At 37.3% G+C, this 25581-nt stretch overlaps 1 protein-coding gene across 1 annotated transcript in view; it reads right to left on the reverse strand.

Annotated features, from left to right (window-relative positions):
* TTC27 (tetratricopeptide repeat domain 27) overlaps nt 1-25581 on the reverse strand; it is a 169225-nt gene that overhangs the window by 121750 nt on the left and 21894 nt on the right. The window contains exons 6-9 of the mRNA XM_026478659.4: nt 22892-23056; nt 20435-20568; nt 13575-13687; nt 11505-11571 (exon numbers count right to left, since the gene is read on the reverse strand). Of these exons, the coding sequence (XP_026334444.3) occupies nt 11505-11571; nt 13575-13687; nt 20435-20568; nt 22892-23056 (479 nt within the window). The remainder of the gene's footprint in view (nt 1-11504; nt 11572-13574; nt 13688-20434; nt 20569-22891; nt 23057-25581) is intronic.

Here is a 25581-nt window from a genome sequence, read left to right on the forward strand (position 1 = left end):
ACAGTTTTTAGGCTTCATTTTTTTATTATCTGATATATAAAGAGGATTATAAGTAACTAAGTTTAAGTTATAAAGTATAATCATATAAACACCTGTGACTCTGGGACTAGTTTTTTTAACTTATTATATTTATAAATTCATCCATGTTGTTGCTTATAGCCATAGTTCATTTATTTTCACTTTACTGTTGTATATTTCATAACTGTGATATAAAACATCACAATATATCTATCCTTACCCTGTCAACAACATGTAGGTTGCTTCCAGTTTCTCTGCCATGATGCTATTATGAGACATTCACACATATGTCTACTGATGCAGATGCAAGAGTTTCTTAGGTATACTTCTAAGACTGCAATTTCTGAAACACCTGCTATACACAACTTCTTAGTGTTTTACAACCTCTCTCTTGTGTGGAAAAGCAAGGGCTGCATTTTTTCTATTCTGGTTTTTAATTTCAAATTATTTCTGGAGCACCTGGGTGGCTCTGTCAGCAAAGCATCTGACTCCTGATTTTGGCTCAGGTCATGATCTCAGGGTTGTGAGATCAAGCCCCCTGTTGTGCTCACACTGGGCATAGAGATGGCTCAAGGTTTTCTCTCCCTCTTCCTTTGCCCCTCCCCCACACGGCCCCTGCACATGCGTACACATACTCTCACTCTCTTAAAAAAAAAAAATCTAAAAGTTACATTTCCCCTCCCAAATCATAAAAGTCTAATAACAAAAGTTTATAAGCTACCTTTTGATTATTGCATGCTTTATTTCTTTAAACATCCCATATATAGCTGGTCTACCTTATGAATCAGAAAACTGTTGTCTTTGTTGACTCTCAGTCATGATGGCTTGCCTTCTCTTCTCTCTGCTGATCTTTGTGAGCTCACTGCTCAGTTTTAATTAAGGACTGTTGATGTTTTCCTCCAGAGAAATTGCTTTCTGCTGCCACAGCAGCTGCATCATGAATTCAGGATTCCTTCAGACTTGCTTGAGGGTCTTGGCTTAGTAGAAAGTTCTTGAAAGTGCTAGTAGGTCAGTTAATTCCATCCCTCACAGCTGACTCTGATCTTTGATCACGGGAGCTTCTGGTCTCTGGTCCATGAGTCCCCCTTCTTTATGTCAACCTATGTGTTGGGTTTATTTTGTAATGCCTCCCTGTTTCCTTCGCTACTAAAGACAGTATGGGGCAAGCCACAAGGAGGAAACCCAGTGAGAGACACAGGCAGGTTGAGAGAAATTTAACGGTGGTCTGAACACGTCCCAGAGAGCATGCTTTTATCTTCAACCCCAAATAAGAATGGTTAGCTAGCCATGAGGCAGTGATGGGCTTTGCTCGTTTTCTGTATAGTTTTGTGCCAGAGGATTTTTTCCTTTAACTTTTTATTTTCAGATTTATTTTTCTCCTTCAGAAAAATTTCAAGGGTAATACAAAGAATTCCTTTATACTCTTCAACCAAGTTAACTGTGCCACACAACCAACAGTTTAATCTCCAGGCCTAATATAGATTCTACTAAAAAGGGCATTTACAGACTTAAAATAATTAAAGTCTAATTAGCTGTATTTTTATATCCATTAACACAAGAAGTTGCTTGAAATCCTGTATTCATACCTCACTGTGTTTTAGAAGATGTCAATTACCTATGCTATTGTTATACACAAGTTTTCCTGCCTCGTGAATTCTTAAGGTTTTACGTTCATCTTAGCTATCTTTCTGTTTGTTGTTTCTGGTGACTCTCAATCATGAGGGCGTATCATTCAACTCAAGACAACAATGACCTGTGTTAGATGCTAAAGGTCAAAACTACTGCAAGCGGAGCTCTAAACAGTATATTCCTCCATCTGAATTTGGAGTTCCTTTTCAACAGAGGTTTCCACTAATATTTGAGGAAAACTAGCCTGTTTTGCCTTTAAAAAAAAAAAAAAGTAAACTTCATATTAAATGTGGATACTGAGCAACATCCTTTTCTTCTGCTACATTCTTTCCACTTCACACATCAGTCAGGCTGTATTTCATGTTATGCTTCTGAAATTGATGACAAGGACTAATCTACACTGAAATCAAAATCTATCTTCATAATCTCATCAATCTTAAATATTATAGCTCTAAATAACACCTATGCATTTTCCCTTTTAGGTTATTCTTAATGACTTTATTGAAATATAAGACACGTACAACAAAATAAACCCATATTTAGCACAGAGTTTGCTGTTTTCGCAAATGTATACACCTATGTAACCACCATGAAAATCAAGATCTATAAATTTCTATCAGCCCAAAAAGTTCCCTGAAATCAATCTGTGATCTGTTCTCTGTCTTTATGATTTAGTTTTATCTACTCTAGAATTCCAACTAAATGGAGTCAGGCTTCTTTAACTCAAAATTATGTTTTTCAGGTTCACCCACACTGCTGAGTGTATCAGCACTTCATTTTTTATCGCTTAGTATCATTTCTTTGGCTGGATGTACTGTAGTTTATCACTCACTTGTTGATGAACATTGGGTTTTTTCCAGTTTTAAGCTATAATGAATTAAACAGGTATGAACATTTGTATATATGTCTTTGTAGAGACATATATTTTCATTTCTCATAGATAAATACCTCGAGGTAGCACTGATGATTAATTCTATGAGAAAATACCAAACCGTGTTCCAAAGTGCTTGTACCATTTTGCATTACATTACGTTACAATGGATAAGAGTTCCAACTACCCCGCACAGTATTAAGTCTTTTAAGTGGTGTATAGTGGTGTCTTGTAGTTTTAAAATGCATTTTCCCAATGACTACTGGTATTAAGCACTGTTCATATTCTTGTTGGTCATTCATATATCTCTGGTGGAAGATCTGTTCAAATCTTTTCTCCATTTTTTTTTTCTAAGATTTTATTTATTTATTTGACAGAGAGAGAGACAGCCAGCGAGACAGGGAACACATGCAGGGGGAGTGAGAGAGGAAGAAGCAGGCTCCCAGCAGAGGAGCCTGATTGTGGGGCTCGATCCCAGGACTCTGGGATCACGCCCTGAGCCGAAGGCAGATGCTTAACGACTGAGCCACCCAGGCGCCCCTTTTTCTCCATTTTTAATTGGTTTGTCCTATTATTATTGAGTTGAAAGAGGTCTTTATTTATTCTGAAAAAAAGTCCTTTGTGAGATGCATGTACTGTGAATATTTGCTCAGTCTATTCTTGTCTTTTCATTTTCGTAATGATGTCTTTCAAAAGGCAGATTTTAACTTTAATGCAGTCCAATATATCTTTTAATCCAGTTTCCCTATTATGGTTCATGTACTTAGTGTCCTAGCTGAAAATTGCTCATTACCCCAACGTTACACAATTTTTACCTTAAGGAAATGTAGGAGATTTAGGTCAATGACTGACTTTTATATATAAATTCCTTTGTGATTTCTTTATTGATCCACAGACTAAATATGTGGTTTAATTATTTGGTTTCCAAATATTTGGAATTTTTCTAGATATCTAATAGTTATTTATGTAAATTAATTCCACTGTGGAAAAAGAGTATATTCATACAATGTTCTTTTTTTTATTGAGACTTATTTAACTGGCCCAGTATATGGTCTTGCTGAACATACCACATGCACTTGAAAAAACCATGTATTCTGAATGTATTTTTCTATAAATATCAATTAGGTCAAGTTGGTTGATAGTATTATCCAAATTATCTATGTATTTACTCGGTGTTATTGTCTAGTTGTTCTATCAATTGCTGAGAGAGGAATATTAATATCTCCAAATATGATTGTGACATTGTCTATTTTGCATTTTAATTCTGTCAATTTTTGCTTCATATGTTGTGTGGCTGTTATTAGGCATTATACATTTATGATTGTTATGTCTTGCTGATAAATTTTCCCTTTATTATTATGAAATAGCCCTCTCTGTCTCTGGAAATATTCTTTGTAATGAAGCCCATTTCATTTGATATTAATTTAGCAAATCCAAACTTTTGATACTTAATGTTTGCATGGGATATTTTCTACCCATTTATTTTCAATCTGAGTCTTTATATTTAAAATACAACTCTTAGAACATACAGTTGTGTCTTGTTGTTGTTGTTTTTTTTTCCATTCTGACGATCTTTGACTCTTAGTTGGAGTAACCGTTAACATTTAATATAATTAGAGATATGGTTGAATGTATTTGTTATCCTATTGTACCGCCATTCCTGCCTTCATTTTGGGTTATTTGAATATATTTCAGATTGCCATTTTACCTTATCTTTGGAGTTTCAGCTAGATGCTTTTGCATTTTTTTTTTAATGATTTGTTTTATTGGGATATTGGGACACCTGGGTGGCTCAGTTGGTTGGGCATTTGCCTTTGATCATGATCCCAGGGTCCTGGGATTGAGTCCTGCGTCAGGCAAAGGGAGAAGCAGGCTCCCCACTGAGCAAGGAGCCCAATGTGGGGCTCAATCCCGGGACCCTGGGATCATGACCTGAGTCGAAGGCAGATGTTTAACCAACTGAGCCACCCAAGCGCCCCTGTGTTGAACCTTTTTATACTATCCCACATGGCCAAGTGGCTTGTTCATTATTTTTATGTTTCTTGCCTCTCTGTTCTTCATAGGCTTGCTTCTATTGATCTATCTTCACATTCTTTAACTCTTTCTTGTATCATCTCCATTCAATTGTAAATCCCATCCAGAGAATTTTTATTTTACATAATGTATGTTCAGTTTTAAGATTTCCCTGTGGTTCTTTATACTTTCCATTTTTCTCTACAAATACTTCCTTGTAACTATTAAGAACATTTTTCCTTTATGTCACAGTATAATTAAAGAAATTTCTTTAATCCTTGTCTGTTAATTCCAACATCTAGGTCATGTTGGAGTTGGTCTCCATTGACTGTCTTTTCTCTTATGAATTGCTCACATTTTCTTCATTCTTCATTTGCTGAACAATTTTGGATGATATCCTACATATCGTGAATGTTATACTCTTGGGTATGATTTTGGTTGTACTGTTACAAAGTGTTGGCTTTTTATGTTTTAACACATAACACATTTGACTGAACATGTACACATAGTCTCTTGGGTGGCTGCTCAGAATCTCATCTGAGCTCCTTTGTCCTTAGCTGAGCTGCTAAGAGTGTGCCGTACACATGTGTGGCTCAAGGGTGAGCCAGACTTAAACGTTTATATACAGAATGTAAGAATCCTCATCTGTGACTCTCTCCTTTATGAAATATTCTTCCTCACATTCCAGCAGCCATGGTAGCCCCAATCTCTGTCCTCAGAAAGACTGCTGAATTGCTTTCGGAGTTTTACCTTCCTTGCATGTAAGACACTGAGATTTAGCCACAGGATAGAAGCAAGAAAATCACCAATGTCATTCCCTTCTTCCAAGCAAAATATAAATCTCCAGAATCTTTCTGCATTTTGTCTATAGTTTGTCATTTTATCTGCAGAAGGATGGTTCCAATCAGAGCTTAATTGGCCATCACAGAAGCAGAAGTCTTCCAAATAAATTTTAGAATCAGCTTGTTGACTTCTGCAAAGAAAAAACGCCTACTGGGAATCTGATCACTATTAGATTTAACTTATAGCTCAATTTTGGGAGAACTGTCAATTCAACAATACTGAGTCTCCCAATCCATTAATATTGTAAATTTTCCATTTATTTAGATCTTCTTTAATTTCTCTCAGCATTATATCATTTTCAGTATACAGGTCTTACACTTCAGTTAAATTTATCACTAAACACGTGATATCTTATGCTACTCTAAATAGTTTTAAAATGTCTTTCCCAATTATTCATTGCTAGGAATATGTAAACACAACTGATTTTTTAAAAGACTTTATTTATTTATTTGAGAGAGAGTGAGAGATTGAGAGAGAGAGCACATGAGAGAGAGCACGAGTTGGGGGGGCAGAGGGACATGGAGAAGCAGACTCCCAACTGAGCAGGGAGCCTGACATGGGGCTGAATCCCAGGACCCTGGGATCACGACCTGAGCTGAAGGCAGAAGATTAACCAACTGAGCCACTCAGGCACCCACAACTGATTTTTTTTTTAATTGACCTTGTATTCTTTTCAGGCCTTTCCTATTACTTCCAGTAGCTTTCATGTCAATTCTTTAGGGTTACCTATGTATATAATTGTGTTATCTATGCATACTGATAGTTTTATATCTTCCTTTCCAATCCACGTACCTTTTGCATCTTCTTCATGTGTTTCTGCACTATCTGGGATTTCCAATTCAATGGAAAACTGAAGTGCCATTTTTCTGATCTTAAGAAGAGACTGTTTTTTGTCAATAATGATTTTAATTAGAGATTCTTCATTGATGTCCTTTACCAGGTTGACATTCCCTTCTACTCCTAGTTTACTAGGAATTAACAATATAATATATATACATACATACTTTATATTATAAAGTAAAATTATAATATAAAGTTTATTGAATTTTTTTAAAATGCTTTTCTGCTTCTACTAAGATAATCATTTGGCTTTTCCCTTTTACTATACTAATAAGATGAATTGCATTGATTGTTTCATGTTAATCCAATTTTGCACTCTTGAGACAAACACTATTTGGTCATGACATATTATCCTTTTTTGCACTGCTGCTTCATATATTTTGTTTTTGTAGTTGCTTACAGTAAAAAGAAGTCAGTACCAGTGACTCCAACGTGACTCGAAGTAAACCCACAAATAAGTATTAACCTTAAGCCATGGTTAACAGTGAAGAAAGAAGTCTAGCAGTTACCAAAGTAGATGTGGTAAGAAAAGAGCCTTGATCCCACTAATCCCATTACTCATTCTGTCTATTTCTTAAGTAAGATATATACAAGGAACTCAAACTACAGTCAAAAAATATTTAATAATCCTCTGTTTAATAACAGTTAACCTATGAACTGATACAAAAAATACAGCATGCCTATCCCTTACTTCTTTAAAAGTTACCAACTTAAAATCCAGAGATCGCTACAATGTTCATTATCAATACATGCCTAGTAAATTAAAATGTACAAGTAACATTTTGAGAAACAAGTATTCAAACCAGAAAGAAAATCAAAATCCTGAACTACAACTGCTTAATATATGTCATCATGTAATGTTAACACAAACTATCAGAAGTATCCTGGCTATCCCGCAAAGTTCTATTGCCTATCTTAGAAAATTAAGAAATAAGTATGCCCTAAAAGAAAAACAGGCAATCACTTTAATCTGTAAAAATGGTTTGCAAACTATGTTATGTTCATAAGTAAGTGTTTACTAAATAGCTTTAAAATTAACAGCAGAAAGAGAAAATATATACAATATAATGTACAAATTCCAAAGGTCTTTTTCCTTTTTTCATTTACAGAGACCTTGGGGCTTCAGGCAGACACTCAGAAGGCAGGCTGCCAGTATCAATTCACACTTAAGCAAAACTTCTGCCAATGAAAACTGAAACACCTGTATGAATTAACTAAATTGTTCCCATTTTCAACAATGAAAGGAAATTAAAAGCATTACTGAATGTCACTGACTTGGCCCATCTGAAAGGAAATAACGTAGATAACAGCTAATTTTAAATTATCAAGCCGATACAACATAAATGGCTCTCTAAAACAATACGGGTTATTTTTACTATGAGTCATTCAGTTTTCCTGAAATGTGTGGATCAAATATCTCAGGAACAGCACTACATTATGACAACCTTAAAAAAATAAAGTATTCCTTTTAGGATAAGCTTCTGACATTGCTGAATGAAAACATTCTCTCAACATATCTCACATACATTTCAACATGCTACACCAATAGGAAAACACTTCTAAAAACTTCTCCAAAAAAGATTTTTTACCATTTTAGTCAAGTTTAAGACAGTTCACTAAAACTGAACAAAATTCAGGAATAATGAGCCATTCATTTGTTTATTCAATATTTAACAAATACCCAGTAACTATGGTTCCCGTCCCTTCAAGTGCTTATAATCCACTGGCAGGAGTATGAAGACTTGTATTACTCTTGTTCTTCTATTAACAAAAGACACTTCCTAGTCTCAATAGTTGATACCCCCAGTTCCAGGCCACCACACCACGCCACAGAAGGGAAATGGCTGCCCAGCAGGAAAGAGTATGCTGTTTCTTTCTTCTCCACTCCCTTCTCTCCCACGTCTACAGCCAATTTCAAACAGGTCTTATCCACTTAGGAATTCTTACTCCTTGAAAACAGAATGCTCTCCTACAAACCTGTGATCAGATGGCCCCACTCATCCCCTAATGCTACAGGTGCACCAGCTCTACCTACTCAAAGGTACTTTCAGGACATTCTCAAATTTGATCCTCAAATCAAGTTTTCAGGGCTGAGGAAGGGGCACATCCCCCACTTCCCTCATTACACAGAAGAAGAAAAAACAAGCGGTGATTCTTCACATCACATAACACTACTTAAATTATAAAACCAAGTGGAGCAATGCAGCATCAAGTTATAGGGCAGACATAAATCCTCTCCAGGGTTCAAGGATATCTCATTCATTCTCTTCTTCTGCATCCATTTATTGAGCAACAACTATGACTGAAGCATTGGAGCACTATCCTGGGCCTTGTAGAAGACCCAGAGAAGAAGAGCCCAGTCCCTGAAATGGGGAGTTTATAGTCTTGTGGGAGCAAGAAGACATATACATAAATAATATAAGCCCAAATATAATCCCTGTTAAAAGAAAGGCACAGAAAGGAGTTCAAGAGTTCAGAAGAAGGATAGCACCAGAAGTGTTTCCTTTTGCCTTAAATACTCTTTTGGAGTAATAGATAAAGGATATTTATATACAGGATATTCAATTATATAGGATATAAATTTCAATGGAATTCTTCATTGAGACGAGGGGCCACTTCTAATTCATCTTATTATCTGCTTCAGTATCATGTACAAAAAAGGGATATCAGGAAGGACCGATAAATGCAAGGATGAGCTGACAAGGGCTCATCTGGATTTTTCTAGTGTGGTCTGTATGCTTCCTCTGGGATCAACAAAAGATGGGGGTGGTGCAGATCACAAAGTATCCTTGGGGCTCCTAAAAGCTCTCCTCACGTGTAAGTTCCTTGTTCTACTTCTTATGAATTAAAGATTTCCTTGGAATTAAAAAACTCATCCCCTTAGAAGACTCAGGCCTGGCACTACACATCACTGTAATCAAACACCTTTCCTCCAAAGAGATCAGTCCTCAGGTCACTTCTGACTTGGACGAGAGTCAGAGGAGGACAGAGAGCAAAAAAAAGGATGTATTACAAAGCCCTTGGCGGAAAAGTATGAAACTCAAATTTATGACCTTCATTGCAAGTTGGGAGAGATGAGTTACCCACCCCAGAGGTTACCAGAGTTAATTACTTCAGAAGTACTTCATAGTAGAGAGGACTAAGAAGGGGGTGGGGGTGGGGCCCTGGGGTAGGGGATCGGAAAGGCAAATAATGAGAGACTAAGAGACTCAACTCTAGGAAACAAACGGTTGCTGGAGGGGAGGTGGATGGGGGGATGAGGTAACTGGGTGATGGCCATTAAGGAGGGCACTTGAAGTAATGAGTACTGGGTGTTGTATGCAACTGATGAATCACTAAATTCTACCTCTGAAACTAATAATACGGTGCATAATTTAAATTGAAAAAATTAAAAATAATTATAAAAAAGAAAAAATGAAAAAAAAGAAACGAGAAAAAAAGGAAAAGTTTTTTTTAAAAAAGGAAGAAATACACCCCCACCAACTGGAAATGTTAAAAAAATTTAACTGCTTGAATATAGAATATTTTAGTGTCTTTTTAGGGTAACTATGGAGAATACATATACCTTGATAAACTGCTAAGACCAGTCCCAAGAAAATGTTATTACTGACCTCCTCCCCATGAGAGGCCAACAGCAACACTTCCTAGCACATGTTACATCCTGTTTACCCCAGTCATCAGAAGAAACCCAAGCATCCTGGTCACATTCGTCAACTAGGCCCTTGTCCCCATCCAGCTCTGTACTTTCCTACAGTAACTCAAACTCACCACCATGCCAGACCCTCCATATCCTTCACACTGAGATCCCCCCACACCTTGTCTAAAACAGCCATCCCCGTGCCATTTGTATTCCCTTACCCAGCTCTATATGTCTCCAGAGGACATCTGTTAAGTATATTATTTCTCTCTTGGTATACTGTGTATTGTCCCCACAAGAATGTAAATCGATGTAAACGCCAAGAGGGAAAAGATTCTGTTGACACTGTATCCCCAATGACTAGCACAATGCTTGACATAAATTCAGTATTCAATTGAGATTAGCTGAATAAATAGGAAATACAGAATAATTTCTTAAATTAATCTTTTAAAAAATGTTTAACACTTTACTTGTCAAATTCTTTATAGCACATGTAATGAATAAACAGGGACATTTCCACATAGTTACCTAAACACAGATATGCTACCATCAGAAACACCAAAGATTTCTAAGATCCTCAAGTGAGAAAATGAAACATGCACCCAGAGGACTCAAGGGATTAACATCCTACCGGCTCTAAAACCATAGGCAGGAAATAGTAACTTGAAAAATGTATATTACAATACAAAGTAAGCTAGCTTTTCTACCAGATAAAAATACTTCATTTTTGCCTTATCTGAAAAATAACAAGGAAAGAAAACATCAGAATTCTCTCTTGATTTTAACTATGATTAATAAAAATGTCTTTAAAAAAAAGTATCTTAAGCAACTTGTGCTCATCAAAGATGTGCGTTATCTTTTCATCCATAAGCTAAGAAGATACTGACTGACCCTTTGGTCTGTGACTTTTCTGTCCTTGAAAAGCCTTCTTTGAGCTCAAATCCTCACACATCTATTACTCGATCTTTCCTTTTCACTGCCATTCTTCGCGGACTGTGGTATTTATCAACTTTATTTTCTTATACCTCATTCCCTCCTTAATTCCCTGTGATGACGTGACTACACCATACTCCACCGAAACTGTCCTAGAGACAAGCAGCGCACTCCCGATTATCAGCACCCACAGCCTTTCTCAGCGCGGTTCTATAGTGCGGAACGCTAGCGAGCACCTCATGCTCCTGACACTGCCTCCTTCCTCGGCCTCTATAACCCACGCCCTCCTGCTTCTGGTCCTCACTCTCTGACATCCTCTTTCTGTCCCATCCATGTAGGCATCGCCCTCAGTTGTAGACGAAAGAGGCGCACACTATAGCGGCTCTGGAGTGAGGAGTCAGACTCATGCTCTCTCGCTTCATTTACTCATTGGACATTTATGGAGCACCTATTAGGCCCTGGGATCTAACAATGAACAAGAAATAGTTGGCCACTGCCCTCAAATCCAAGCAAGTACAAAGAAAAATGCTTATGCTTACATCAACAGCAAGATATATGCAGTTTGGAAACTAAACTGGAAACTAAATGGTGAGGTTTTTTTTCTCCGTAATTTCCTTAAGTGGCAGTGTCTCAATATGAGCAATCTGAGGCAAGAATAAATCAGAAGCAATAGAATGTGCAAGGAAAAACACGAAATGGAAAGGACAAGACATTACTCACTGATGTAAATGCCAGCAGCTCCTCTTCAGTTAACTTATGCACTGGGTTATTCTTTTGGAAATTTGTGCTTTAAATTAAAAAAAAAAAAAGTAAATTAATTCTAAAATGCATGTTGCAATTAATGAAATATAATTTTTAAAAAGGCAGCATAAACTTTATTTCAAAGTACATATTTTAATACTACTGCATTATATGCAAATGTAGGTATGACTTCACCAAAGATAAGCATGACAATAAATAATGTAATAAGTAAGTAAGTAATAAAATGTACAAATAGGGGCACCTGGTTGGAGCATTCAGTTAAGGGGCCAACTCTTGGTTTCAGCTCAGGTCGTAATCTCTGGGTCGTGAGATCAAGTCTTGCATTGGGCTCCACACTCAGTGCAGAGTCTACTTGGGTTTCTCTCTCCGTCGCCCTCTGCCCCTCCCCCACTCCCCCCCAAAATAAATAAATAAATAAAATCTTTTAAAAAACACTGGCAAAATGTGGTTGGTATACTAAATATCAACATATTTTACTAGGAGAAAGAAATCCAATCTGTGCCACTTCACAAAGACAATGAAAAGAATTAACATGGCAACATCTCCTATTTATCAAACTCATGCCAAAAGAATTAAAATATTACTATTTTAACCATTAGGCAAAAATTAAGAGGTTGTCAAAGAGGCAGAGCAGTGGGAATTCTTAGACCCTGCTGATCCAAGTATAATTTGATAGGATGATTTTGTTAAACTATTTAGCACTACCCTGTAAAGTGAACCTTCATATATCCTTAGCTCAATAATTCCATAGAGCTCAGAGAAATTCCTGAACAGGTGTACCAGGAATCGTATACACAAATATCCATAGTAATATTGTGTATAACAGGAGAAAATCTTGAAATGATCCCAATATCCAAAAGGAGACTGATAAACTGAGAAATAGTCACCCAATGGAATGCTATAATCCCAAGTAAATTGTAGCTACATATAAAACATGAATGAACCATAAAAACATAATAATGAGAGAAAAAAACAATCACAGAACAATCACAGAAAACTATATAACAGTAAGATACCACTTTTATAAAGCTCAGAGAAAAACTCAAATGAAACAATTGACTTAGAAGTATAAAAACATGTGAGTAAATATATTTTTTTGAAAAGGCAAGAAAATGACAACTCGACTTCATGATAGTGGTTACCTTTTTTTTAAATTCAAGTATAATTAACATACCATGTTATATAAGTTTCAGGTACACAATATAATGATGCAACAATTCTATATATTTCTAAGTGCTCAACATAAGTCTACTCTTAATCCCCTTCATTATTTTACCCAGCCTCCCCCCCCCCAACTCCCAACCCCTCCGGCAACCACCAGTTTGTTCTCTGTATTTAAGAGTCTGGTTTTTTGTCTTTTTTTCCCTAGCCCCACTGTTTCACCAATCCATCATCTACAAGAATTCACTTTCTCTGTGTTTCCTTCCTAAACTAACCCAGCCCACTACAATGTCCAAGTCACCTCTCCACAGGGATAATGGCCATGGGCATTAGGTCATGATCTCCAGGTCTTGGGATAGAGCCCCACAGCTAGCTCCCTGCTCAGCAGGGAGTCTGCTTCTCTCTCTACTTCTCCCTCTGCCTCTCTCTGCTACTCGCATGCTCTCTCTCTCTCAAATGAATAAATAAAATCTTAGGGAAAAAAGAAAAAGAATTCTATCCTTTGGAACGTAAATATCCTCAAAGGTCAAAATAATCATTCTCAACTCTCCTAAATACTTTATTAAAAGTGTATTCCTAGCTAAGGCTAATCAAAGAAATTTTGCTTATGAAGGAAAGAGAAGGTGAAGTATACTAACTCAAAGGAGATACCTGAGATTCCTAATCTCTAACCCTTTACTTAGTTGCCTAGCAGAGAGCACTGGTGGTGTAGTGGTAATTGGTTGCCCCACTATTCTTGATCCTTGTAGCCATTATAAGATTCCCTATTCATCCAGAACTCCGGGCACCTCCTGGAATAAAGTTTTTCTCAACACAATAAAACCAATATGCAAAGTGTTCAAAGTAACCAAGTAAGTACTGACTTACCAGATTCCAAGGATAACGGCAAGCTCTTCAGCACACAGGTCAGGCATCTGGAACTGTTCACAATCTGCTAACTTTATCTCATTTAGAACAGTATCATCATTGAGCTCAAGATTCTGGTGCAATACAAAATAAAATATTTAGACCAAAAATTAAATCTGATTCATTCAACACACTGTATGCAACTGATTACTAAGGAGGGATCATTCACCTTTTTGTTTAAAGATTATACAATGTCTACATACGGTCAATAGGCTGTTTCCTGTAAAACACATATTTGGGGAAAATTTACTGGGTAGAAACGGAGGACATGCCATCTATACTTCAGGAATGCACTGACAATATCAATAATAGGGAATGACAGCTATCGTTCAGTGACCCCAGTATGCAAAAGCCCCTCTACTAATGCATCAGGATTTAAAATCAGATCTTTCTACTCTGCTCTAAATTCTAACCTAAAGTATCAATTCCCAACTCTTGTTTCTCAATAGGATCTAGAATAGCCAAAACAATTTGGAAAAGAATAAAATCTGAGAACTTCGGGGACTTGGACTACGAAGCCAAGACAGCGTGGTACTGGCATGAAGACAGACGTACAGATGAATGGACTACAATAGTCCACAATTTTAGACCCACATATGGTCAACTGACTTTCAACAAAGGAAAGTTTCTTCAATATATGATTGTGGAACAACTGGTTAGCCATTTGGAAAAAAATGACCCTTCACCCTTATCTCATACCATACACAAAAATTAAATCAAAATTGATCACAGACCTTAATGTAGAAGCTAATACTAAAAAACTTCTAGAAGAAATCACAGGAGAAAAGCTTTGCAACTCTGGGCTAGATAGGCAGTCCTTAATTAGGACACAAAATACCTGAACCAGCAGAGAAAAAACTTTTTAAATTGAACTTCATCAAATTAAAAACTTCTGTTCTTTGAAAACATTGTTAAGAAAATGAAGAGCCAAGCTACAGACTCAGAAAATATATTCATAAAACAAATATCTGAAAAGGGACTTGTATTCAGAATATGGAGAACTCTTACAACTCAGTAAGAAGATAAACAACCCAATATAAAAGCGGACAATAGATTTGTACAGGTACTTCATTAAAAAAGATAGACAACTGGCCAATAAGCACACAAAAAGATCCTTGACAACAGCAGTCAATAGGAAATGCTAATTAAAAGACTGACAATACTAAATGTTGACAAGGATCTACAACAATTAGAACTCTGACACATCGCTGGCAGAAATTTAAAATGATGTACAACCAAAGAAAATATTTTGCCAATTTCTTATAATAAAAACATACATTTACTATAGGAGCCATCAATTCCACTCTAAGTGGTTACCATGAGAAATGAAAACATGTATATTAATGTTCATAACTGTTTTATCTGTAATAGCCCAACACCAGAAACAACTCAATGACTGTCGATAAACAAATAAAAGAAAAATTATACTATATCCACCCAATGGAATTCTAATCAGCAATAAAAAGGAACTATTGCCACATGTAATTATATAGGTAAATCTCAAAAACATCATGCTAAACAAAAGAAGCCAGATACAAAAAAGTACATACAAAATTCTAGAAAAGGCAAACTCTCTGTAGTCACAGAAAACAGATCCATGACTGTTTAGAGCTGGTGCACTGGGGGATTAACTGCAAATGGGCATGATGGAACTTTCTAGGCTAATGAAACATACATTGACTGTAATGGTTGCATATATATATATTCAGCTCAGGTCATGATTTTGGGGTCATGGGACTGAACCCTTCGATGGGCTCTGAGCTCAGTGCAGAGTCTGCTTGAGATTCTCTTTCTCCCTCTCCCTCGAATTCTCAAAAAATAAATAAATCCTTTTTAAAAAATGATTTGGGGCACCTGGGTGGCTCAGTCAGTTAAGTGTCTGACTCTTGATTTCAGTTCAGGTCATAATCTTGGGGTCGAGAGAAAGAGTCCCACATAAGGCTCCACACTCAGCGAAGAGTCTGCTTGAGATTCTTTCCCTCTCCCTCCGCCCCCCACCCCACTCTTGCTCACACTCTCAAATAAATCTTTAAAAGAAGTCGATTTTTAAAGAAATGAATTGTCAAAAAATAGTAAAACCACAATGAGATTATCTCTACACACCCCCTTAACACACTAGAATAGCAAAAATTAAGGAGACTGACACTATGAAGCATTTGCAACTGGCACTCTCATACACCAACCGCTGGAAATGTAAAACACCACAACCGCTTTGGAAAAGAGTTTGGCGATTGCTCATCAATTTAGAAACACACTGGGGTGCCTGAGTGGCTCAGTCGGTTGAGCGACCGACTCCTGATTTTGGCTCAGATGTTGATCTCAGGGTCATGAGATCGAGCCCCACACGGGGCTCTACACTGAGCATGTGCCTGCTTAAGGTTCTCTCTTCCTCTCCCTCTGCCCCTCCCCCCTACATGTGTTCTCTCTCTCTCTCATTCTCTAAGAAAAAAAATTATATGTCAATAAAAAAAAGAAAGAAAGAAAAAGAAAAAACACACTTACCACACAATCCAGCCATTCTAATCCTAGGTATTTACCCAAGAGAATTAAAAACATATGTTCACACAAAGACTTACACACAAATGTTTCAAGCAGCTTTATTCATAATAGCCAAAAATTAGAAACAGCTCAACTGTCCAACAGGTAAGTGGATAAACACACTGTCCACTAATGGACCTAAGTCTGCATGCATGGATGAGTGGATTAAGGAGATATGGCACATATAATGGAATATTATTCTGCCATAAAAAAACAAACAAACAAGGAAATCCTACAATTGGTGACAACTTGGATGGACCTTAAAGGTATGATGCTAGCTGAAGGAAGTCAGAGAAAGACACATACTGTATGATCTCACTTGTATATGGAATCTAAAAATATATATATATATACACCAGACTTGTAGAAAAAGAGCTCAGACTTGTGGTTAGCAGAGGCAGAGTGTGGGGGGAGGGGGAACTGGAGGAAGGTGGTCAAAGGGTACAAACCTCCAGTTACAAGACGAATAAGCACTGGGGATGTGGTGTACGACATGATGACTGCAGCTACCACTGCTGGGTGACGGACAGGAAAGTTGTAAAGAGAATAGATCCCAAGAGTTCTCACCACAAGAAAAAAAAATTTCCCTCTTTTCTGTTTTTTTCTTTTTATCTATATGAGAAGATGGATGTTAGCTGAACCTACGGTGGTAAACTTTTCATAATATATGCAAATCAAACCATTATGCTGTATGCCTTACACTTATACGGTGAGATATGTCCATTATTTCTCAATAAAACTGGAAAAAAAGAATTGCTAGAACTTAAAAAAAACATTATGCTAAGTGAAAGAAACCAGACACAAGAGAGTCATACTGTATGATTCCATTTTTTTGAAATTCTAGAAAAAGCAGCTCTAATCTGTGACAGAAAGCAGACCAGTGGGAGAGAAAGTGACTGACTGTGAAGGAGTATAAGTGACTTTTTGGTGTAACGGAAATGATTCTGTATTTTTATTATGATGGTGGTCGTTCCACGGGTCTATTTTTCAAAATTCAAACTGTACATTTAAAATAAAATAGGCACAACTTTAAATTTTTTTCTAATTCAATATAAGTAGCTAAAACTAGGAATTAAAAGGACCAGAAGGCTGGAAACTGCCTATGGCTAAGAGGTCAACCTCTTAACTGGTAACCTCTTAACTAGTAAGCAGTAAATTTGCCCAAAACACAGCCCAGAGCAACAGCTTTCCTTGTCTATCCTCAAATTCATCCTAACTGTAGGCCTAGCTCTATCTACAGTGTTTTAAGAAAGAGTACAGCAACCGCAACAAATTGCTCAGGAGAGGAACACAGAACCTTAGGGTGTTGCTCAAAATCCACTGAAAAAGCGGCTCTTCCTCCCAGAATGGGCACCAAAGGCCGGGCTGGCAGGTGCATGGCGCACCCTGGTGGCCATCGTTTTCAACGCAGGCCTTCCATAATTTAAAAAGCAGTACATATGTAATAGTCACATGTAAAAAAGTAAACTTTTAAAAATGATTTAACCTGATATATAAAAAATAATATTCTTATATGTGCCAACAGCAAATTATTGGTTATATATTATACATTCTTTTTTTTCATACACAGTCCATGAAATCTAATGTGTCTTTTACACTTCACATCTCAAATTGCAAGAACCAACTTCCCAGTAATTAGCAATCACATGTGGTTGATGGCTACCATATTGGACCACGCAGCTCTACAGTATCCCAAAATTCTCATCATTTTACATTCTTATAGGGCTGCATTAAGCTACTTATCAATACGCAATGTTTTCTTTTGGTTTTTTGCTTTTTTTAAAAATTTCCTTTTAAAGACTTATTTATTTATTGAGAGACAGAGAGTGCATGTACAAGTGGGGGGAGGGGTGGAGAGAGAGAGTTTTCAAGCCAACTCCCCGCTAAGCACAGAGCCAGACTCAGCAGGCTCCATCTCATGACTCTGAGAACGTGACCTAAGCCAAAACCAAGAGTTGGACATTTAACTGACTGGGCTACACAGGCTCCCTTAAAGATTTTATTTTTAAGTAATCTCCACATCCAATATGGGACACAAACTTACAACCCCGAGATCGCGAGTCACATGCTCTACTGACTGAGCCAGCAAGGTGCCCCTAATACACAATGTTTAATAACACATCTGTACAAAAGCTTTAAAATCTAATCGGATCCTTTAACAAAGTGTGATGTGAGAAAAACAAATGAGGGAACTAAGAATATCATAACTGTCCCAGATTCTCACCCTAGGCTAGACCAAAAGGACGGAACAGGGACCCAAGTCTCCTGCCATCCCAGGATTCCTTCCCCTCCACCACCAAAGACCTGAGATATGTCAGTGTTGGCAGCATGGCATCATTTATTTGCCAGACACAAGCAAGTAATCAAAACAGTTTGGATCTTCATTCAAAATTCTCTCTGTTCCTATTCTGCTCTTTTGAAATTAAAATGGGTCAGCTGCAGTACCTACTTACCTGTTCTGCAAGTCCCAAACTTAAAATATTGTTCTACCTCAGTCCCACCTGGACCTCATAACATTCTACTGAATCAAGAAACTAGCACATAATTTATCTTCAATATGCGGCACACACCATATTTAGCATTAAGGTATATTTCTCATCAGTGATACTGATCATGTGTGCATTTGTGTTTTCTGTAAATACACAACTGAACAACTAAGAACAGAGACTGTCCTTTTTTTTACCTTATACCTCTAAGTAGTAATTAATGAAAATCATAAGATTATCTGAATGTATTTTACTTTAAATATGAAAGATTCAATAAACTATATTAAATTGTATATCATTTTTTTTACATTCCTCATAATAGTCATCATATCCTATTTCTCATCCCAGGAGACAATTTTCAATAAGGGAACGCCATATAAAAGAACAATAAACAATGGATTACTGAATTAAATGTGTAGACTGCAGAATGGAATCTCTTTTCAACTGATGCTATATCGATGGCCTAAAAATCAGGTTTATGGCAGTTAATCTAAGAATTAGGGAGGGACCTGGGTTACATCAAAAGGCTTAGAAAACAAAAGGCTTAAAGAGGAGACTCCATACATGCAGGGAGGAAAGAAGAGAGGTGTGAGGCAGGTAGCAGCACCGTGTTCCCTGACCAGCATCAACACAGCAGTACAAACCCTCCTTTATGATGGCTCAACATACGTCAGGAAGTACAGGCAGCACCCTATGCAGTCGTATTCCTGAGTTTCTACACCTCTCCCTTCCTTTCTTCCTTCCTTCTTCTCTTAGATTCAACAGTGGTTCCTCCCTGAAGTGAACTCAAAAGCAAACAAGAGAGTGCTTGGAACAAGCCCAGAAGTGCGCAGTATCTCATCAAAGGCCTTCCTTGGGACTCCTGACTGCTGTCACTCTTCCTTCTCATCCCTAGCCCTTCCTCTTGGCACTATTTTCAATACAGAAGAGAATTTTAGTGTTCCGTGTACCCAAGGTAAATTTGTTTATCGGCTCTGGAATGAAGGGTAGGGCTTCAAGGACAGTAACATCAGGCAAAGGACAACCAAAAACATTAGCTTGGCATCTCCGTAGTAAGAAAACATAAATGCTAACGACCTCTATGGAAGCAGATGGAAAGGCATCTAAGTAGGTAAACTGACCAAGAGCCATAAATTTAAGTTACAAGAAGGGAATGCATGGGGCACCTGGCTGGCTCAGTTAGTAGAACATGTAACTCCTGATCTCAGGGTTATAAGTTTGAGCCCCCACTGGGTGTAGAGATTACTTAAGAATAAAATCTTAAAAAAATAAAAACAAAAACAAAGAGAAAGCATTAGCCAAGTCAAGAAAAACATACTAAGGCAGCAATCAGCCCAATAATGACAGTAACAAAGGATCAGAACACTGGTAAAAAGACATTCTTATCATCTGTTTATATATTTTGAAGAACCTAAGAAATTTCAAGTCTCTTAATATTCAAAAATATCCACAAAAGGCAGAAGTTAAGGCAACAAATACAGTAGCAGCTAGAAAAATCAGACTCTACGCAGTCTGTCTTTTGAATTTTTTCAGAGAGTAATACATAACTGACTGCATTACTAACTCATATTACTGAAGTCTAAAAGAAAAACAACACTTTATCTCTACTTAAGGGTAAAAAAGGCTTAAACTCACATTGGTATGTCTGCGTATTTTCTAAAACCCCCAGCCACCATGAAAAAGCTCAAGAAGGAATAGAATGAAGCCTCTTCCCACCCCATTCAGTGTTTGTACAAAACTCACTACTGAACCTGTTAGATTTGGATAGTAATTTAAATAACTTACAATCCTACTCACCTTGGTTAAATGCTCCTGAGGAGTAGGTGCTGGACTGAATTCACAATGTGAAAATGCATCCCCTTCCCTTCTTACATCTAGAATAAGTTGTGCCACATAATTTTCCTGGAACCGTGTCCTTTTCCCCAAAGCACCTGAAAAACAACATATTAAATTGTACTTATCGATTTGTCAATCATATCTACTGTACAATCATGAAAAGTAGTAATTTCAGAGTACTTTAAAGTCTGTAAAGGTATTTTCTCCATGTCACATTAAAAAAAAAAAGACCTGAGACTCAGTAATGATCTTAAAACTACTTATAAAATTATAAAGCCAGGGGCAGAAAACAAAAAATAAAAAAATAAATAAAATTATAAAGCCAATAAGCTATGGAGCCAGAACTCAAACCCAAGATTTATGCCACTAGATTACACATACTCACTTTTGCATCAAACTACCTCCTTCCCCCCAAATTTTCATAGGTGGAAGAAGTATCATCATCCTCATATAGCAAATGAAAAAACAGACGTTCCGATCTTAAGATCGGAAGGACTTGCTTAAGATCACAAGGACTCTCGGTCTCACAGCCAGAGCTTAAAGCCAGGGTCTCCAGGTTCTAAACCCCACAGTCTTTCTATTATTCTATCTGGCTTCTTAACACCCACATTTTTTCTATCTTGTATCTGAAATAACTTGCTACAGAATAGCTTTAATAGAAGCAACAGTCCTAATATCCACTCTCTGGCAAGCGTCAGATTACAAAGACCGTTGATTGTAAAGCCCAGTCTAAGAAGTCTGGATTTTATCCTGCAATGAGTCTGGCTCTAAATTATACATCAACCTTTTAAACATGCTACACAAAAACAGCTACTGAGATGGTCTAACACAGCTTACTTTTTTATAAAAGGGTTACAGTTGAATGGAAAAAAATAATAATCTGATTTTCATTTTATATTTGTACCACATTTGTATTTTTAAGTTTTTCACTCTTAACTTGGAAAAAAATATGAAGAACTAGCTAGTAAATATACCAGCATTAAAGCTGACTATACAGAATACTGTGCCATTAGTTTTTAAATAGCCCCAAAAAAGTCCCCGAGAGCCAAAACATTTAAAAACATAATCTCTGAAGCTAACCTCACAAGTTATATTATATAGAACTATATTTTCAAATACAGAGAAGACTCCAACTTATATGGCCATTGTTCCAAAAGTTCTATGCTGGATATTTAATAATTTTCCCCATACAAACAACGTAACAAAAGATGGCTAAGATCCCAGACCAGGGCACAAAGTCATATTTAACTCGTAATATACTTGAAAGATTTGAATGACAAGACCAGCTCAATAAGAAGCACAGAATTTAGGGGTAAGAATAGACCTTAGAGATCACCTCGACCGAGTCCAGGAAGGACAAATAGGTTCAATCACATCAATCCTCACACACACGGCCTGGAATGCCGACCTCAGGTTCAAGAGGTGTAAGTAGTGTGCTCGAACTGATAATATGGGACTTTCATTAACACAATCAATACTGAATGCCAATGATATTGTAACACCCCAGGGATAGAGCAAGACACAAAAAGCAATCAATGTTTCTTATTTTGTTGTGGGTTTTTTTTTTTCCTTTTTATTTATTTATTTGAGAGAGCGAGAGAGCACAGCAGGGAAAGCAGTGGAGGGAGAGGGAGAAGCAGACTCCCCACTGAGCAGGGAGCCCGATGCGGGACTTGATCCCAGGACTCGGATCCCGACCTGAGCAGACGGCATACGCTTACCTGCCTGAGCCACCCACGCCCTGTTTCTTGTTTTGTATTCGGAAGAAATAGAAAGGTTTTTGGAGAAATTCTGTACCTTACTTGTTCATTCAACAAGTATCTGAGTGCCAACAATATGCCAGCGTTCTAAGGCACTGAATATAAAACAGTCGAAAATTTCTGTTCTGAAGACAAAGCAGATGGAAGCCACAGGTGGGTATTTACAAGAAAGGGCAATGTAAAGAGGCCACAAAAAACGTGGGAATCGGAGGAACTTTAAGAAACCCACACCCATAAACAAATGGTGAAAAGTTCATTTGTGGGGGCGCCTGGCTGGCTCAGTCAGTAGAGCATGCGACTTTTGATCTCAGGGGTTTGAGTTCAAGTCCCACACTGGGCACAGAGCTTACTTAAAAAAAAAAAGAGTTCATCTGTGTACTACCTGGCTGCTATATATATATATATATATATATCTCACTAACATGTGGCTAACCAGACTGGAAAATAAAGGGGAATCTCTAGGAATAAAGAAAATATTACATTTCAATTAAACTTATTCTAAAACTATGAATTCTTAAAATCTTTAAAACCGATTTTTATAAAGCAAAGAGCAGAACAGAAAAAAATCAAACACAACCAAATATAGCCAAACTGCCAATGTCTATATTAGTTTTATCATTAAAAAAATTAATCATCCACAAAAAGTAACAAGTCTTACCTGTCAAATCAATTTGTAATTTGCTGATGTCTTTAGCAATGTTGAACTGATCTTTTGCTTTTGTATATTCATAATAATATAAAAATATATATGCACACTCCAGATGGAACTGAATAGACAAATAGTGACCGGAAGCACCAACAAACAGATCCTCTAGTTTCATCACTGCAAGACATAAGATGAAACATTAAAAACTATGATGAAAATGAAAATCTATGATTAAGTAAAATGAGCAAATAAGTCAAATGTTGAGTCCACGGTACGTGAAGCATATATATTGATAGTCCCTGCGCTTAAAGAATTTTAAACCTGGAAGATGAGGAACACAAGTACAATCGCCATTCAAGCCAGCATTCTCTGACCACTCACACGTTCCAAGCACAAAGCTAAGGACATTACATACATCCCTCCTTTATTCCACACAATAATCCTAGGAAACGCAACTCATTAACCTGCTCTAATTTTAGAGCGCTTGTCTTAATTGTGCTATTAAAAACTATGGCGATACAAGGTGAAGATGCGAAGTACCAAATGAACCTACAAAGAGTTAAACACTACAGAAAATCTAATGCAGAGGTCAGTTTACAGCTTCCCTCATAAAGAATGTAAAAGTCTTCCCTTCAGAGGAGAAAGAGATACACAAAGATAAATATGATCATATGAATATCAAATATAGAATGAATATTGGTTTAGCAGTCAGATTCTGATTTCTCTAAATACCTGAGTTGAAAAGACAGGAGGATATTAACCTAACACAGTCTGAAATGAAATGATTGTCAAAATTAATGATATGTAATATGTAAGGCTAGGTAACGCACACCAAGCTGCAGGGCACGTCTACAGGTCCACCCGGTCCATACCTCTAATTATCCCTGACAAACTGTCTCTCACAAAAGCTTCTAGTAATGGGTGAGTCAGCATTTCACACAGCAGTCCACAAGAATTATTGCATAATGTGAGACTAACATAATACTGTACGTTAATTACACTGCAATTAAAAAGGAATTTTAAAAGACGTGAAAGAACTAATGCATAATAAATGAATAGAAAACGCACTTCCAGTGTCCCAAGATGGGAGAATCCGTTCTCTGCCATTCAAGCTGAAAGGGAAGGGAGACACACTGAATGCCTGCTCTGCCTGGCACGACGTATTTTACACATTGCGTTATCATTCTCACAACGATGTCTTTGAGGTTGACACTATCCCCATCTGATTCATTAGAAACTTGAATTCAGACAGCTTACCGACTAGTCACCTCAGCTGTTAAGTGGCAAAGCCAGAATCTGAATCGATGCTTACTGGGAAAATGGGGCTGAGGAAGGAGTTGGCAGAGGAAGAATACGTGTGTAGAAGTGACACTACACAACCCAATCCCCTTCATCACCTGGCTATCCGACAGAAACACTTACAGCTATGAAATAGATATCCTTTACTTTCGTCTGAACTGAAATTAAAATGAGTCTGAAAAAGAAAGTGCTTTTCTTGGACACCTGGTGGTTCAGTCAGTTAAGTATCCAACTCTTGATTCCAGCTCGGGTCTTGATCTAGGGTCATGAGTTCAAGCCTCACATTGGGCTCCATGCTAGGCAAGGAGCCTACTTAAAAAAAGAAGAAAAAAAGGTGTTTTTCTATATACTGTCAGCTCTTTAAGGAGATTCTCTGGACTCAGAATAAGTCAAGATGGACACGTCTTACTTCAAAAGCAGACAGGTATCTAAACATGAACTTCTCACAATGAAACTCCTTCAGTAGATCTCCTCCACATAAACCAAACTCAAGAAAAGCTAGAACTGATAATATTCAGTGCTCTTAGTGCTTTTATTTAACCTTCTTTCCCTTTGACTGCTCATTACGCCTGAGTGTCTAGCCATGTTTCTCAGAAATACAGTAACCTTCAATCATGTTAGCACGGTTCTCAAGTGACAGGATTCTTCTTAGTTGTTGATGACAGTAAAGTAAACTTCCCAAAAGGTTCTGGATACAAACATACATCAAGGGATGTGAAACTTGGCCAAGGTTTTTTAAAATCTCTCAATGAACACAGAAGGGCTGTTTCTGCATTTAAGTAGACTTCTGATGTGATAGCTCAGATAAGCCTAGGGAAGGCTATCTAACTTAAACTGTCCTAGTAACACATAAAAAAGTCCCATAAATCCTCAAAGTTGGTTCTCTGTGTCTATCTCCCCTCCTACCTACCTATCTGCATGGGTCTGTGTGTGTATGTGTTATAATTGGCTTTGAGCTGGCACTTATTTCTTCTACATTTTATGTGTTCAGAGTTCAAAGATTATTAAATAAAATACGAAGATAAGTCCTGATTTTTTTTTAAGAATTAATTTAATCTTTAAATTCCAACAGCATGTCAAATTACTTTTCCAATAAAAACGCCTTTAAAAACCTGGATTTAGGGGCACCTAAATCCACCTGGGTGGCTGAGTCGGTTAAGCATCTGACCCTTGGTTTCAGCTTAGGTCCTGATCTCAGGAGTGAGATCAAGCCTCACATCGGGCTCCACGCTTGGTGCAGAATCACTTGAGATTCTCTCTCCCTCTCCCCCCTCACTGATGCTCTCTCTCTCTCTCTCTCTCTAAAATAAATAAATAAATCTTATGGGGCGCCTGGGTGGCACAGGGTTAAGCGTCTGCCTTCGGCTCAGGGCGTGATCCCGGCGTTATGGGATCGAGCCCCA

This window comes from Ursus arctos, unplaced genomic scaffold (genome assembly GCF_023065955.2).
Source record: "Ursus arctos isolate Adak ecotype North America unplaced genomic scaffold, UrsArc2.0 scaffold_8, whole genome shotgun sequence".
Classification (NCBI taxonomy): Eukaryota; Metazoa; Chordata; class Mammalia; order Carnivora; family Ursidae; genus Ursus; species Ursus arctos.